Below are 12,177 nucleotides of genomic sequence, written 5' to 3'. Positions count from 1 at the left end.
CCTTAGAAACGATGTAAGCCTTTACTTCAGAATTCCTTGTCTCTCATCTTTGAGTCCTTTTCTAGGCCTTGGGTAGGCCAGTGGACACTGCTCAAGAATACATGTATTCCCATCCAGAGACACGTGTGCTTCCCCACACAGTGAATGGCACACTCCTCACAGCTCCGCCTTTTGGGAAGTTCTTCCCTCCTTACTGTCTTTGAGGGTCACCTCTGGGTGTGGCTGGAATGCAGCTGCCCTCTATTTTCAGCAGCCCCTTTCAGGCCTATTCTTCCTTCTCCAGTTGGCTTTATTATTTTTTATTTAACATCTGGGGTGGGCAGGGAGTATTTTCAGAGGTTTCCAGAGGTTTTCCACATTGTGATTGCTCTTACGCAGGCCCTGGGGAACTTTTCCAAATTAAGGAAGACTAAGGAAATATGAAAAATTCATTATTGGATTCTGGGACCAAAAAGTCCTAGATTGGCAAAATTTAAATATGAACTGAGGACCAGATGACAATGTTGTGTCAGTGTTTGATTTTCAGTTTTGAAAATGCTCATTCCTAACATATAGAGACATTTATAAGTAAAGGAGAATGATGTCTTCAGATTACTCTGAATGGTTCAAAAATTAAATTTTATAATATTTTTTAAAGGGTACGGGCTCCTCTTGGAATGGCAGGGTTGTGAGTATGCACACCCATCTACAGAGTATGACAGTCCAGTTCCCCACTCTATGGCTTGCCTTTTTTTTTTTTTTGAGATGGAGTCTTGCTCTGTCACCCAGGCTGGAGTGCAGTGGCGATCTCGGCTCACTGCAATCTCTGCACCCCAGGTTCCGGTTCAAGTAATTCTCCTACCTCAGCCTCTCAAGTAGCTGGGATTACAGGCACAAGCCACCATGCCCAGCTAATTTTTATATTTTTTAGTAGACATGGGGTTTCACCATGTTGGCAGGTCTGGTCTTGAACTCCTGACCTCATGATCTGCCCTCAGCCTCCCAAAGTGCTGGGATTATGGACGTGAGCCTATGGCTTGCCTTTTCACTCTTGTAATATGATTTCTTTCCAATATCTTCTTTGAAAAATTTCAAACTTACCAAAAAGATGAAAGAATTTTATAGCAACACCCATATAGCCACACCTGCTAGATTCTACAATTAACATGTTGCTATGTTTGCTGTATCACATTTGTATCCAAAAACTGACCATCTATCTACCTTTTTTCTGGTATTTCAAAATAAGTTTTAGATATTAGAGCACTTTGTCCCTGAAAGCTTTAGCATGCGTATCGTTAGCTAGAGTTCAGTATTTCTTTATGGTTCTTTTCATCCTGTTATTAAGTTGTAAGGGTTCTTTATATGTTGTGGATGCAAATCCTTTGTCAGCTAGATATAAATGTTACACATTTTCATGTTGTACCCATCTAGTTTCTTATGTATCTTTTGATGAGAAGGTTTTAGTTTGACCAAGTCAACTGTTTGCTTGTACGATGACTGCTCCCTGTGTCTTCTGTAAACCTATGCTTATCTCAGTGGCGTTTTTTGATGAATAAACTTCTTACTTTTAAAGTGTTTGTCTTTTTAGTTTTCATTTTATACTTGGGACCATTCATTGCACAGACCATTTTTCCCCACTGCACTACAGTGTCACCTGACTAGAAATGTGTGGGTCTGTTTTTGCACTTTTGTCTGTTTTTGGTCTTTTTTCTTTCTTCTTATCACAGTGCCTTAAATTACTTTAGATTTATAATAAGAGTTCTCGCTGCTTCATAGACTAACTTACTCAGCTTTGCTGTCTTTGAGATTAGGGGAAGGAGTCACAGTGTCAGTGTGTTATTATTATCACCGTGGTTCAGGGCCCAGTCCTAAGCACCTAATTCTACAAGTAGAAGTGCTTCTTGGTAGCCTAAGAAATGATCCGTGAGAAACTGACGCTGTGTGAATGAGAGCATCAGGTTGTTCAAGGAAATAAAGAACAGAAGGTAACATGCCAGAAACCCTTGGAGCCTGAGGTACTGCAGGATTCAGAATCTTTCTAATTTTGTTATATATTATGTAATACCCCAAACAGGATCCAGGGAAGCACCATGTAAATCAAGGCACATTAATATTTCTGCAGCAACCTAGATCAACATGTCTATTTTGTTTCTTTTTAGAGAGACAGGGTCTCCCTCTGTTGCCCTGGGACTACAGGTGCATGCCACCACACTTGGATAACATGTCTATTAAATTGGAGAAATAAAACTTACAAACAGCTTCATGTCAATTCAAATGAGAATGAGGCCTAACTTATGAAAATAAGTTTTCAAAGCATCTTGAATGTTAGAATTGCAGATAATGCACTGACTGTGGGCCTCACTCCTGATTTCATACATTGCTCTGTTGTTTTGATTTTACAGGCTGTCTCACATCCATTGAATACTGTGACCGAGGACATGTACACCAACGGGTCTCCTGTCCCGGGTAGCCCTGCCCAGGTCAAGGGGCAGGAGGTGCGGAAAGTGCGACTCATACAGTTTGAGAAGGTCACAGAAGAGCCCATGGTAATCACTCATCATATTGTCGTCACGACTTATTCTCTGCCTTGTGAGTCCCTGGGCCAGAAGAGTCAATGCAGAAGGCTGCCCATGGAGTTATGGAATTGGCCAACTCCAGTACTGTCTCTTCATCCCCATCTCAAGTCCCTGTTCTAGTTGAGGACTATCCTGGGTATAAATGGAAAATACTTTTCCTGAGAAATTGCCATAAGTTCCTTCTAAAATAACCTCAGAAAGGGCTTAAAATAAAGCTTATTGTGCCATTGCCTTTATTTCAGGGAATCACTCTAAAGCTGAATGAAAAACAGTCCTGTACAGTGGCCAGAATTCTTCACGGCGGCATGATCCATAGACAAGGTACTCTGTGGGAGCTCTGGGGGGATTATTCAGGGATTAATCATTTACTCCGTGTTCAGTGGTGTGGGGCATGAAGTTTACAATCCTCCAGACTGGTAGCTCAATAACTGGCTCTGTGGAATCACTGCATGGTAAGATCTCTGTGTGAATTACCCAGTGCCACCATCTCTCTCGATATCTGAGTCTTCTTTCACACCTATTTACACCAATATTTTTCTAGTAAGTTAATACTTGAGCAATTGCCACATGCCACCCTTTCCATTAGACTTGGAAAGTACAGCAATACCATTTGGTAGCATTCTGGGGTTTGAGCTAAACAACAAAGAAACATGGAGCTTGCTGGTGACTGAGTACTTTGTTATTCTCTGTAGTATATATGTCTGTGTCATAGTCTGCAGTCAGTAGCCACAGTAGTTCCAGGAATTTGAGGCCAAGGAGGATGAGTGCTTGCCTTGATGCAGCAGCCCCTGGGGTATTCAAAAGGGCATTCCCATCTCTCCTGGTGGAAAGTTTTCAGTCCTGAGGATTTTACACGATGTTTTACAACATGCTCTAAATCCTGCTTTCTCTTCTATAGTATCTTAAGTTGCATTGACAGCTCCTGTTTGAAAACGTTTGTGCTTTTGTGGACTGATTTTTCATTTCATGGCAGGCTCCCTTCATGTGGGGGATGAGATCCTAGAAATCAATGGCACGAACGTGACTAATCATTCAGTGGATCAGCTGCAGAAGGCGATGGTGGGTATTCTCTATGCGAGATGAAGACCTTCCATTGTCTTCATGAGTGTTGATCCAAAGTATTTGTACCTTATTGAGGGCACTCTTTTCCCCTCTCGCCTTTATTCTGTGTAAGAATGATAATTTTCTGCCTTTATTTAGTAAACTTCTAAAGCAGAATAAGTAACCTGGAGCATCAGTCCGATATTCCATGAACTAATGCTAAATAAAGTAAAGCATATAGTAGAATCCGATTTTTGTTTAAAAAACATATGTATATGTATGTATAATGTATATAAATATTTGTGATGCTTTTATTGGTATGGGGAAAGGCGTGGATGTATATGCGCCACAGTTCATTTTTAGTAACTTCTTGGAGACTTTTTGGAGTCAAGAGTGGGGAGGAAAAGTCTTTTTTTTTTGAGAAGGAGTCTTGCTCTGTCACCCAGGCTGGAGTGCAATGATGCGATCTCAGCTCACTGCAACCTCTGTCTCCTGGATTCAAGTGATTGTCCTGCCTCAACCTCCCAATTTAGCTAGGATTACAGGTACCCACCATCACACCTGGCTAATTTTTGTATTTTTAGTAGAGACGTGTTTCACCCTGACCTCAGGTGATCCGCCCACCTCAGCCCCCAAAAGAACTGGGATTACAATAGGCGTGAGCCACCACGCTCAGCTCAGAAAAGTCTTACTTAGCTTTTCTTTGTTACTCTTTGTATGTCTTCATGATGTTATGCTGGTCTATGGGGCACATGACACTTTTGTATTAAAGGAGGAATTGTCCTACAAAATCTCAAAATGTAAAGATGGTTGTTGGGGAAAAAATCCTGGGACTTCGAGGAGGGAAATTACTTTATGAAACCTCAAATTATTAAACTTAGTTTTCTGTACAATTTTATGACTTTTTTCATAGAAAGAAACCAAAGGAATGATCTCATTAAAAGTAATTCCCAACCAGCAAAGCCGTCTTCCTGCACTACAGGTGGGTGGCACCATTTTCTCTGTTGTCATGATGGCAGAAGTTGGGCCATGTTGTCTTGTATTCTTTAAGATTTGATTATAAGGGATGCAAGTCTAACTTTTAAGTTTTAAATATGTCACAAGTGAGTAGCTGCTTGGCTCAGGGTTCCATTATACCCTGCCTGGTATTAATACAGGAGCTCATTCCCCTTTCCTCAAGGGAGAACACAGTGAAGACAGTAGTAGAGAATGAATGAGTCTTTGCTGCTAGTGATCAGATAGGAAGGAAGAGAGTAATCTTATTCTACAGATGGTAAGGAATCAATACAGCTCCAGGAGGAAAAGGGGTAAAGGGAATGAAGAGCTCATTCGCAGGAAGAAAACTACAAATGAGCATTGAGCATATGAAAAACTATTTTATTTTACCCATCATCAGAGAAATGCAAATTAAAATATGCATGAGACACCAATTTTCACCAAGCAAATTGGCAAATAATTTTTAAAATAGTAACAATAAAGCACCATGATTGACAGCAGCAAAGTAAATAAAGCACTTATTCAGAATTTGCTGAGGGTGTACCATGATATAAAGAGAAATGGTTCCCAGTTCACACACAGCTCATCAGCCAGTAGAGGAATAGATTGAACAGGGCCATGGCAAGTGTATAATTTTCTTAAGTCAACAAATTGAAGTTTTGGCATATGTGGGCATATATTCAACAAAGGGCATAAATCACAATTATAAAACTGGATGAATTTTCACAAACTGAGTACACCCATGCAACCAGCAGGCAGATCCAGAGACAGAACCCCCATGCATGTCTCCTGAAGGCCCACCGTAACCCTGACTTCTAATGGCAAGAATGACTTTTGCCCCTGTTTGAAATGTATTAACATTGAATTATACTGTATGAATTCTTTGGTGTCTCATTTTATTCACTCAGGATTATGTTTATGGGAATCATCGATATTGCTTCATTCTCATTCATTCATTGTATGAGCATGCTACAATTTATTCTGTCAGCTTTTTTGGTCTTACGTAGTGCTGCCATTAACCAAACAGGGTCTAGTTGAGCAATAGGTGAAGATTTACTGCCTGAAGGCCAATAAATTCACCACATTAATAGAAAAATGGAAAAAATCATATGATTTTTCTTCATGTGTTTGGTGCATACATCTATGCTTTTCTTTCGAGAGTACAATTGCCCGGCTGTACGATATGTATGTCTTCATCTTTAGGTGATATTACCAAATAGTATTCCAAAGTAGCTGAACCACGTTACATCCCCAACTACACAGTATGACTGTTCTGATTTGTTTTTTAGTTTTTGTGTTTTTGCACTTTGGCCGTTCTGATGGTGGTATCACATTGTGATTCTAATTTGTATTTCTCTAATGACATATGAAGGTAAACTACTTTTATACGTTTTTTCCACTTAGATATCTTCTTTTGTAAGATACCAATTGAAAGTGTTTCTCACTGATTTGTAGGAGTTCTTCATAGATTCTGGATAAGGCTTTTGTCATATGCATCCAAAGTATGTTCTCTTCTTCATGGATCCTGTTAATGAATAGAAACTCTTAACTGTAATGAAATCCAATCTACCACTTTTTCTCTGATTAGCACTTTGTATGTCTTTTTAAAATGTTTTGCTTACCACAAGGTCAAGAAGATATTCTCCTATGGTTTCCTGTACGTGCTTACTTGTTTGATTTTTCATATTTGGATCCACAACCCATCTAGGATTGATTGTTGTGTATATTCTAAGGCAAGAGGTCAGGATTTTAGTTTTTCCATATGGATACCAATTGAACCAGTATCATTTACTGTACACTATCACTTTTGTCATGAGTGACATTTACAGGTCGGTTTTGGAACTCTTAATTCTTTTCCATTGGACTGTTTGTTTATTCCTGTGTCAAACATACATATCAATTTGGATAAAAGAGGCATCTTCAGAGTATCCCAATGGAAGTGATGATAGCAGACATCTTTGTTATATTTCCATTTTAAAGGGAAAGCTGGCTGGGTGTGGTGGCTCGCCTATAATCTCAGCACTTTGGGAGGCCCAGGTGGGTGGATCGCTTGAGCCCAGGAGTTCGAGAGCAACCTGGGTAACATAGCAAGACCCGTCTCCATTAAAAAAAAGGGGGGAAGGCTTAATCTTTCACTGAGAAGTATAAAATTGGCTGTAGGGTTTTTGTTGGTATTCTTTCTCACAGTAAAGAAGCTCCCTTCTATCCAAGTTTGCTAAGAATTTTAATCTTGAATGGGTTTGCAATGTTATCTCATGCTTTTTCTGCATCTATAGGGGATATGATCTTTCTCCACTTTTATGTTAATGTAGTGAATTTATTGACCTTCAGATAGTAAACCTTCTTATAAATAAATTGGTTGTGATTTATTATACTTTTTGTACATAACTGAATTTGACTTGCTAATGTTAGACTATTAAAATCAGTTGGGAAGTGTCATCATTATCTATAATCTGTTTTTGTATGAGATTAGCTTTCTTTCTTCAAATGATGTCTGGAAAATTTGCCAATGAAGTAATCAGGTAGGGGTGTGTGTGTGTTTGGGAGGAGGAGAGGAGAATTTGCAATAATAAATTAAAGTTCTTTGATAGATATGTGAGTGTCCATATTTTCAATTGTGAAAACAGTTGTTCAAGGAAACATACATCTCAGAGACAGATGACTCAGATCTGGCAGTAACTGCAGACATGTTGACGTGGAAAGGCATCACATATCACATGCCTTCTCTTTTTTTTTTTTTTTTTTTTTGAGACAGAGTCTGACTCTGTCACCCAGGCTGGAGTACAGTGGTACAACCTCAACTCAGTGCAACCTCCGTCTCCCAGGTTCAAGGGATTCTGCTGCCTCAGCCTCCAGAGTAGCTGGGACTACAGGTGCACGCCACCATGCCTGGCTAGTTTTTGTATTTTTAGTAGAGATATGGTTTCACCATATTGGCCAGGCTGCTCTCAAACTCCTGACCTCATGTGATCCACCTGCCTCAGCCTCCCAAAGTGTTGGGATTACAGGCATGAGCCACCGTGCCCAGCCCATGCCTTCTTGTTAAAGGGATTCGTGCTGAACTTCAGCATTCCACTTTCTCTTTCTTGGGTGCTCCCTGTTGTTCATTCCGTCCTGACTCTATTTGTTTAGATGTTCATGAGAGCGCAGTTTGACTATGATCCCAAAAAGGACAATCTGATCCCTTGCAAGGAAGCGGGACTGAAGTTTGCTACTGGGGACATTATCCAGATCATCAACAAGGATGACAGCAATTGGTGGCAGGGACGGGTGGAAGGCTCCTCCAAGGAGTCAGCAGGATTGATCCCTTCCCCTGAGCTGCAGGAATGGTGAGCCATTTTTGTGCAGGTGGAAGGGCCGTGTGCCTGCCACAAATAATCACTTAGCTTCAGAAAATCTGTCATCTTGTTCATAGGTTCTGTTTCTTGACCAGGGAGACTTCCTAGATTCCCTGGCATCATGGGTTGGGGAGGGTTAGCCATGAGTTGATAAGCTGGACTGAGAGGCCACTACAGCTCTTCATTCCTGTGCTGGCCTCTCGCTTCCTTAAATGTTTTCCCCATAGTTACAAAGCACATGACAGTGCTGGGACTAGAGCCCTCCCTGGTCTCCTGTCTCCCAAGCTACCACCCATGCTGTTTCTGGGATTTCCTCAGAGTCCTGCAGAAAACAGTCACATTTAAGTATGTGTACTTTAGGCACATTCCTGGTACAAAGAAGAAGTAATTTCTGTCGCCAAGTGAGATTGCTCACTTAGTCCTAGGTTACATCACATAGGAATGGTAGAAAAATTCACAGAACAGTTCCAAGTGATAACACATCCAACACTGAGCATCCCTCTGCCTGTGCAAAGTAATCCCAGTGTAAAGATTACAACCTTTGTGGGGTTGACATTGAATAGAAATATTAGAACATATTACATGGAGTAATACAAGTTACTGTTTTGTGAAGCATTTGTTTTAGTTGTATATGTGGGGTGTGTATATGTGTTTTGTTTGTTGACGTATGTGTAATGTGTAATACCGGCTTGCAATGTACAATGTATTTCTTAGAGTGAGGTAGGCTCATAAAGGTTTGAGACCTTTATGGTCTAGACCAAAGAAAGTAAGATCTTTGTGGGTTGTGTCCAGAATGTGCTGAGAGGAGCCAGGTCCCTGACAGAGGGCAGGGCACAGTGCATGATGCACCATCGGTGTATGGTATCTGCCACTGTAACAGACACTCAGAGTGAACGGTGTGCTATGAGAGAATGAGTGGCTGGGGGATATGAGAGAGACAGAGTGGGGAGGAAAGGGGGCTTTTGTGCCAAGGATACGGTGACACCTTGATTGTCTTTTCCTACCAGGCGAGTTGCAAGTGTGGCTCAGTCAGCTCCTAGCGAAGCCCCGAGCTGCAGTCCCTTTGGGAAGAAGAAGAAGTACAAAGACAAATATCTGGCCAAGCACAGCTCAAGTAAGCTTTCTGAGCTTTCTTGCTCCAGGGTCCTGGCAGCATTCATGTATCTCCCAGTCTCTGCAACCAGCAGAAAAGGAGAGGTGTACAGCATATCATTTATTCTGGTTTCCTTTTATTGAAGGAATAAATGCACTTCACAGGCTTGCTGCAGTCAGGCCAGTGGATGTAAAGGAGGGCTAGTGGTCTGCCCACACCTGCTCATCACCTCACCCCTCACACAGAAGTAGATGTGGCCAGAGCATCTGTAGTGTGAGAGGGGAAGTGGGGTAAGAACACAGGCCAGAGGGAGAGGCCAGGGCCAGGTCGTAGGGAGCTTCGTGCACCCTCCCTAGTGTTTTAGATTTTGTATGATAGATAGTCTGTGGACCTAGTGAAAGGTTTTGAGCAGAGAATTCACATGGTCACCTTTCCATCTGCATTTCTCTTTCTGAGACGTCTCTTGCACACCACCAGCCAGGGAACAATCCTGGCAGTCTCAGGGACTGTGGGCAGGGAAGGGGGTGGAGAGTCAGGATGATACCAGGTTTCCATCTTGAGCAGCTGGGTTAATAGCAGCACGTCCTCTAAGATAAGGGACATCCAGGCAGAACGGAAATAGCATTGGCATTCTTCAGTTCTAAGTGCCAAGGGAACAACTGTTACTGAGACTATGGAGAAGAGATGAGGACAGGAGACAAGAAAGGTTGGCTCAGAGAGACAGAGGAAAGAGAAAGAGAAGGTCTAAAAGTTAGATAAACTCCCTTGCTCAAAATTCCCTCACCACACTAAAACTACAGTCCCAAGTCCTTCCTCCACACCAACCTCCCTGGCTTCATCTCTAGTCACTTCCTTGTTAAGATGCTACCAGGCTCTTTCCCACTGCAGGATGTGGACCACTGTTCTCCCCAGCTCTGGACATGAACACTGCTTGGTTTTGTTTGTCTCTAGTTTTTGACCAGTTGGATGTTGTTTCCTATGAAGAAGTCGTTCGGCTCCCTGCATTCAAGAGGAAGACCCTGGTGCTGATCGGTATCTTCTTATTGCCTCATTTGTACATTTCTGTCTTTGTTTTCCTGCCTGTATCATGTGCTCACCCCCAAAAAAGGCAGCGAGGAAGAAAAGAAGTGAGTCTCTTGGGTTCTCCATATAGAATAGGTGTGAGGAATTTTCTGAATCCTCACATGCACTTCATCTGGGTCCGCCTCACAAGTGAAACTAGACCTTACAAGCTTCTCTACTATTTAGCAACCAATTCTTTTGGGTTAGGTTTTGTGCTACTAGATCGTAAACTAGGTTTTGCTCCTTGTTCATCTGTCTGCTGGCAGTGATATGCTTTTTAAAGCAAGTATGTTGGAGTTTCACTGGCACTTTGTTAGTATTCTGAGCTGTCAGTCACCCATCTAAGCCCTGGAAGCTACCTTCCCCCAAGCAGTGACTCTGACCTGAAACAGAATGAGTCCTTGCTTCAAACCCAGGTATGTGGGCCTTCCTGTCTTAAGAGTTGAAATTTTAGTTGGTTAGAGAATCTGTATTAAGGTTCTGGTAAAATTTCTAGTAAAAACATAGCTTAAATTCAGTTCCACCTTCAACAAATTTTAGAAAATAAACAGAAAACCTCATATGTTAGCTGGCTCCTCTGCAGAAGTAACAGTTACATTCAGAGTCTCAACCCTCAGTCCTTAGAAACACCCTTCTCCCCCAAATGGAAAGAAAAGACAGCTTAAAGGCACTGACCTCAGCCCAGATGCAATCCCAACTCATGTTCACCTGTTGGCGATTTCCCATCCCTGCTACTCTCCCCACCTCTGTTTCTGGGGAAAACAGATGGAAGATGTTCTTCTCTCTCTACACAGGAGCCAGTGGGGTAGGTCGCAGCCACATTAAGAATGCCTTGATCAGCCAGAATCCGGAGAAGTTTGTATACCCTACCCCATGTAAGTAGCTCTTGGGCACCTTGGAGGGAAGGTAACAACAGGCTGAAGGACAGGGCATCAGTAGCACATGTTACCACAGTACCACCTTCCATCTGAAGTACCATAGTGTTATTTTATATGTTTGATTAAAACTAAACAAAATATGGAAAGATAAACCTTTGTGCCCACAATTGCTCCACCTAACAAAATAACTTATTATTTTCTGTGCTGTTTGTCTACGTAACAGAAGCTATAGTAAACATTTTTATACTGCCTTAAAAATTACTAAGTATTAAAGTCTATGCATATAACTTTGTCATTTTAAGCATTCTCTCATGCTCCTCTACGATGTGCCTAATTCTCTAAATCAAAGCAGTGCCTAGGAAGAGCCCAAACTGTCTCAACAGCAGTTCTAGATATGGAGAAGAGTAGCCCAGTGATCAGGTGGAGAATTCAGTAACTCTTCCATTCCCAGAAGTGACGCTGCATGGTATACTTGTATATGTTCCCAGAAAGAAATACAGTCATTCCTCACTTTGTCAATAGGCTCTTGGAAGACTATGACTTTCAGTGAAATGACATATAACAAAAACCAGTTTTTTTACTCATCAACAATACAATGAAATTAAGTTGAACTAAAAACCATGTTATTCAAGGACGAGCTGTACATGATTTCACTTAAAGCCACAGTTTCCAAGAACCTACTGATAATATTAATAATGTTACGTGTGGAATTACTGTTCTGCTGAGCAAAATAGAAAAGCAGATTCTAAACATCGTATTAGTATTTTTTTAATTCTTTCTTCGTGTTTTTACACATGGATCATTGAGTGGTCTCCTTGCCAGGAGGGACATAGAGTCATTTCAGTGTCACATTAGGAGCAAAAAGCAGATGGCCCCGGGAGTGAATTGGGAAGCAGAAATAACCAGTACAGGCTCCTCCTTCAAGAGAATCCCATGTGGTTGTGGATTGAGGGGAAAGGGGCCAGTTGAGAGACAATTGTGATCCAGGAGGCAAAGGAGACAGTCAATGGAAGATGGAAAGAGGGGAGGTTGGGAGGATTGTGTTTCAAGCTACAATATCTAGAGCATATTTTACTGATTAGACAATTTATATGAGTAATAAAAAACATGACTTTGGCCAGGCACGGTAGTTCATGCCTGTAATCCCAGCACTTTGGGAGGCCGAGGCGGGTGGATCATGAGGTCAAGAGATCGAGACCATCGTGGCCAACATG

The 12,177-nt window shown here is 41.6% G+C and overlaps 1 protein-coding gene across 3 annotated transcripts in view; it reads left to right on the top strand.

The window, feature by feature from the left end:
• The window catches only part of MPP1 (MAGUK p55 scaffold protein 1), a 29,991-nt gene that overhangs the window by 14,650 nt on the left and 3,164 nt on the right, over window positions 1-12,177 (top strand). Inside the window, exons 2-9 of one of the 3 annotated variants that reach the window (XM_002763434.7) lie at window positions 2,382-2,525; window positions 2,798-2,876; window positions 3,529-3,614; window positions 4,510-4,578; window positions 7,725-7,921; window positions 8,938-9,044; window positions 9,975-10,055; window positions 10,880-10,960. In XM_002763434.7, coding sequence (XP_002763480.1) covers window positions 2,382-2,525; window positions 2,798-2,876; window positions 3,529-3,614; window positions 4,510-4,578; window positions 7,725-7,921; window positions 8,938-9,044; window positions 9,975-10,055; window positions 10,880-10,960 — 844 coding nt within the window. Of the gene's footprint in view, window positions 1-2,381; window positions 2,526-2,797; window positions 2,877-3,528; window positions 3,615-4,509; window positions 4,579-7,724; window positions 7,922-8,937; window positions 9,045-9,911; window positions 10,056-10,879; window positions 10,961-12,177 lie in introns of all 3 variants that reach the window. The other 2 variants (XM_008990125.5, XM_035289785.3) reach the window with 2 other exon arrangements.

This window comes from Callithrix jacchus, chromosome X (genome assembly GCF_049354715.1).
Source record: "Callithrix jacchus isolate 240 chromosome X, calJac240_pri, whole genome shotgun sequence".
Taxonomy (NCBI): Eukaryota; Metazoa; Chordata; class Mammalia; order Primates; family Cebidae; genus Callithrix; species Callithrix jacchus.
The sequence above is the reverse complement of the archived record's forward strand: the minus strand, read 5'-3'. Positions and strand labels throughout refer to the sequence as shown.